Genomic DNA, 2,525 nt, shown 5'->3' with positions numbered 1-2,525 from the left:
CCATCACCCCCAACTCCGCCATCTCCGGCAGCAGGACCGTCGTGTCGACGGGCGGCAACTTTGAGCTCGGCTTCTTCCGTCCAGCAGGTGACAGCAACACAGCTTCCTCCTCTGATGGCAGCAACCACTACTATGTAGGAATCTGGTACAAGAAAGCCGTATCGCCGTGCACGCCCGTGTGGGTCGCGAACAGAGCCGCGCCGGTCTCCGACCCCGCGTCCTCTCAGCTCGCCGTTGCGCCGGACGGCAACCTCGTGCTCACGAACGAAGCCGGCGAGCTCGTCTGGTCCTCGAACGTCGTCATCTCCGGCAGCAGCTCCAACGGCACCGTGGCTGTCCTCTTGGACAGAGGAAACCTCGTCCTCCGGCGCGACGACGGCGAGGTCCTGTGGCAGAGCGCTGAGCACCCCACCGACACGTGGCTCCCGGGAGTCCGTCTCGGCATGAACAAGATCACCGGCCACGTGCAGGCTCTGACTTCTTGGAGGAGCTCCAGTGACCCGGCTCCCGGCATGTACTCCCTGGGAATCGATCCGCACGGGACCAGCCAGTTCTTCCTGTCCTGGAACTGGACCGTGAACTTCTGGAGCAGTGGAGAGTGGAACGGCAACATCTTTGCCGGTGTCCCGGAGATGACGTCGCACTACTTTCACAACTTCGAGTTCGTGTCCAACGCCAACGCCAGCTACTTCGACTACTCTCTGCAAGACCCCACGGTCATCTCCAGGTTCGTCTTGGACGTCTCCGGCCAGATGAGACAGCTCATCTGGGTGCCGTCGGCCGACGAGTGGATGATCATCTGGGCGGAGCCACACCAGCTCTGCGACGTCTACGCTGTCTGCGGAGCGTTTGGCGTCTGCGACGAGAAGAGTGAGCCATTCTGTAGCTGCCCCGCCGGCTTCCGCCCCTCCTCCATGGAGGACTGGGAGCTAGGAGATCACTCACACGGCTGCCGCCGAAACCATCCCTTGCAGTGTGACATTGGCAAGGACGGTGACGCCTTTTTGCTGGTGCCAGGTATTTCTCTGCCGGGAAACCCGTCGCCGCCGGTTGAAGCATCAAGTGCTCAAGACTGCAGGTTGGCGTGCTTGAGGAGTTGCGACTGCAACGCTTACTCCTACGGCAGACGATGTGCTCTGTGGTACGGTGACCTGCTCAACTTGCAGCGACGGGTCGACGACACTGCAGGAATGGATGATCTTCACCTCCGGTTGTCTGTCATGGACGTGTCCTCAAAAGATCGTAACAGAACGGCAGTCTTCGTTTCTACTGCCTCAGTTGCGTCGATCCTAGTCTTGTGTGCCATTGTGTCCGTGTTTGTTAAGATGTTTAGGAGAAGACAGAGCAGCATAAGATTCATGCAAGCAGCAGCAGAAGGTGGTAGCCTCGTGGTGTTCAAGTACAGCGAGCTGAGGAGGGCGACCAAGAACTTCTCGGAGAAGCTCGGAGGCGGCGGCTTCGGGTCGGTGTACAGGGGAAATCTACCCGGCGGCGGGCCGGCCGTCGCGGTGAAGAGGCTGGAGGGCCTCCTCTGCGTGGGGGAGAAGCAGTTCAGGAACGAGGTGCGCACCATCGGCAGGATCCAGCATGTCAACCTCGTCCGCCTCCGCGGCTTCTCCTCCCACGGCAGCGAGCGGCTGCTCGTCTACGACTACATGCCCAACGGTTCGCTGGACAGGGCGCTTTTTGGGGGAGCTGCGGCGCCGCCGACGCTGAGCTGGAGCGCCAGGTTCCAGATCGCGCTCGGAACCGCCCGGGGCTTGCTGTACCTCCACGAGGGTTGCCGGGACTGCATCATCCACTGCGACATGAAGCCGGAGAACATCCTGCTCGACGAGGACCTCGTCCCCAAGGTCGCCGACTTCGGCATGGCGAAACTGGTGGGGAGGGACTTCAGCCGCGTCCTGACGACGGTGCGGGGCACCATCGGGTACCTCGCGCCGGAGTGGATCTCCGGCGTGCCCATCACCGCCAAGGCCGACGTGTACAGCTACGGGATGGTGCTGCTGGAGATCATATCGGGAAGGCGGAACGCGCGGTGCTGGGTGACAACGGAGCAGGGCGATTTGCTGTCAGAGTACTTCCCGCTGGTGGCCGCGAGGAATGTCAGCGAAGGGGCGGCGCTTGTCGCGCTGCTGGACGAGCGGCTGGAGGGAGACGCCGACCCGCGGGAGCTGGAACGCGCGTGCAGGGTGGCCTGCTGGTGCGTGCAGGACTACGAGGCGCACCGGCCGACGATGGAACAGGTGGTCCAGGCGCTGGAAGGGGTCGTGGCCGTGAACGTGCCGCCGATTCCGACGTCGCTCCAAGCCTTCGCAGATTGATAGGAGAAACCATGACGCCGTGTGATAGATCACTGGGTATCAGGCCATGTGTGCCCTTTGTTTTGGAAACTTGTTTGTGTAAAAAAAAAATCTTTGGTGTAGTGAACTGTTGATTAGATTTCTTTTTGTCCCATCAGCCTCATCATAGAGTTCTTTTTTTATTCGCTACTCTCTTTGTAAATCTTGATCTTCATTCAGAAA

The 2,525-nt window shown here is 60.6% G+C and overlaps 1 protein-coding gene across 1 annotated transcript; it reads left to right on the top strand.

Annotated features, from left to right (window-relative positions):
* Positions 1–314: 314 nt before the first annotated feature.
* On the top strand, positions 315–2,525 carry LOC136529348 (G-type lectin S-receptor-like serine/threonine-protein kinase At2g19130). The gene has a single exon (XM_066522422.1). The coding sequence runs from the start codon at positions 444–446 to the stop codon at positions 2,322–2,324; it is 1,881 nt and encodes a 626-aa protein (XP_066378519.1). The 5' UTR covers positions 315–443; the 3' UTR covers positions 2,325–2,525.

The sequence above is a fragment of the Miscanthus floridulus genome, chromosome 19 (genome assembly GCF_019320115.1).
Source record: "Miscanthus floridulus cultivar M001 chromosome 19, ASM1932011v1, whole genome shotgun sequence".
In the NCBI taxonomy this organism is placed as follows: domain Eukaryota; kingdom Viridiplantae; phylum Streptophyta; class Magnoliopsida; order Poales; family Poaceae; genus Miscanthus; species Miscanthus floridulus.
The sequence above is the reverse complement of the archived record's forward strand: the minus strand, read 5'-3'. Positions and strand labels throughout refer to the sequence as shown.

Coding starts and splice junctions, on each gene's coding strand:
- LOC136529348 (XM_066522422.1), top strand. CDS start 444: ATGAACAAGATCACCGGCCACGTGCAGGCTCTGACTTCTTGGAGGAGC.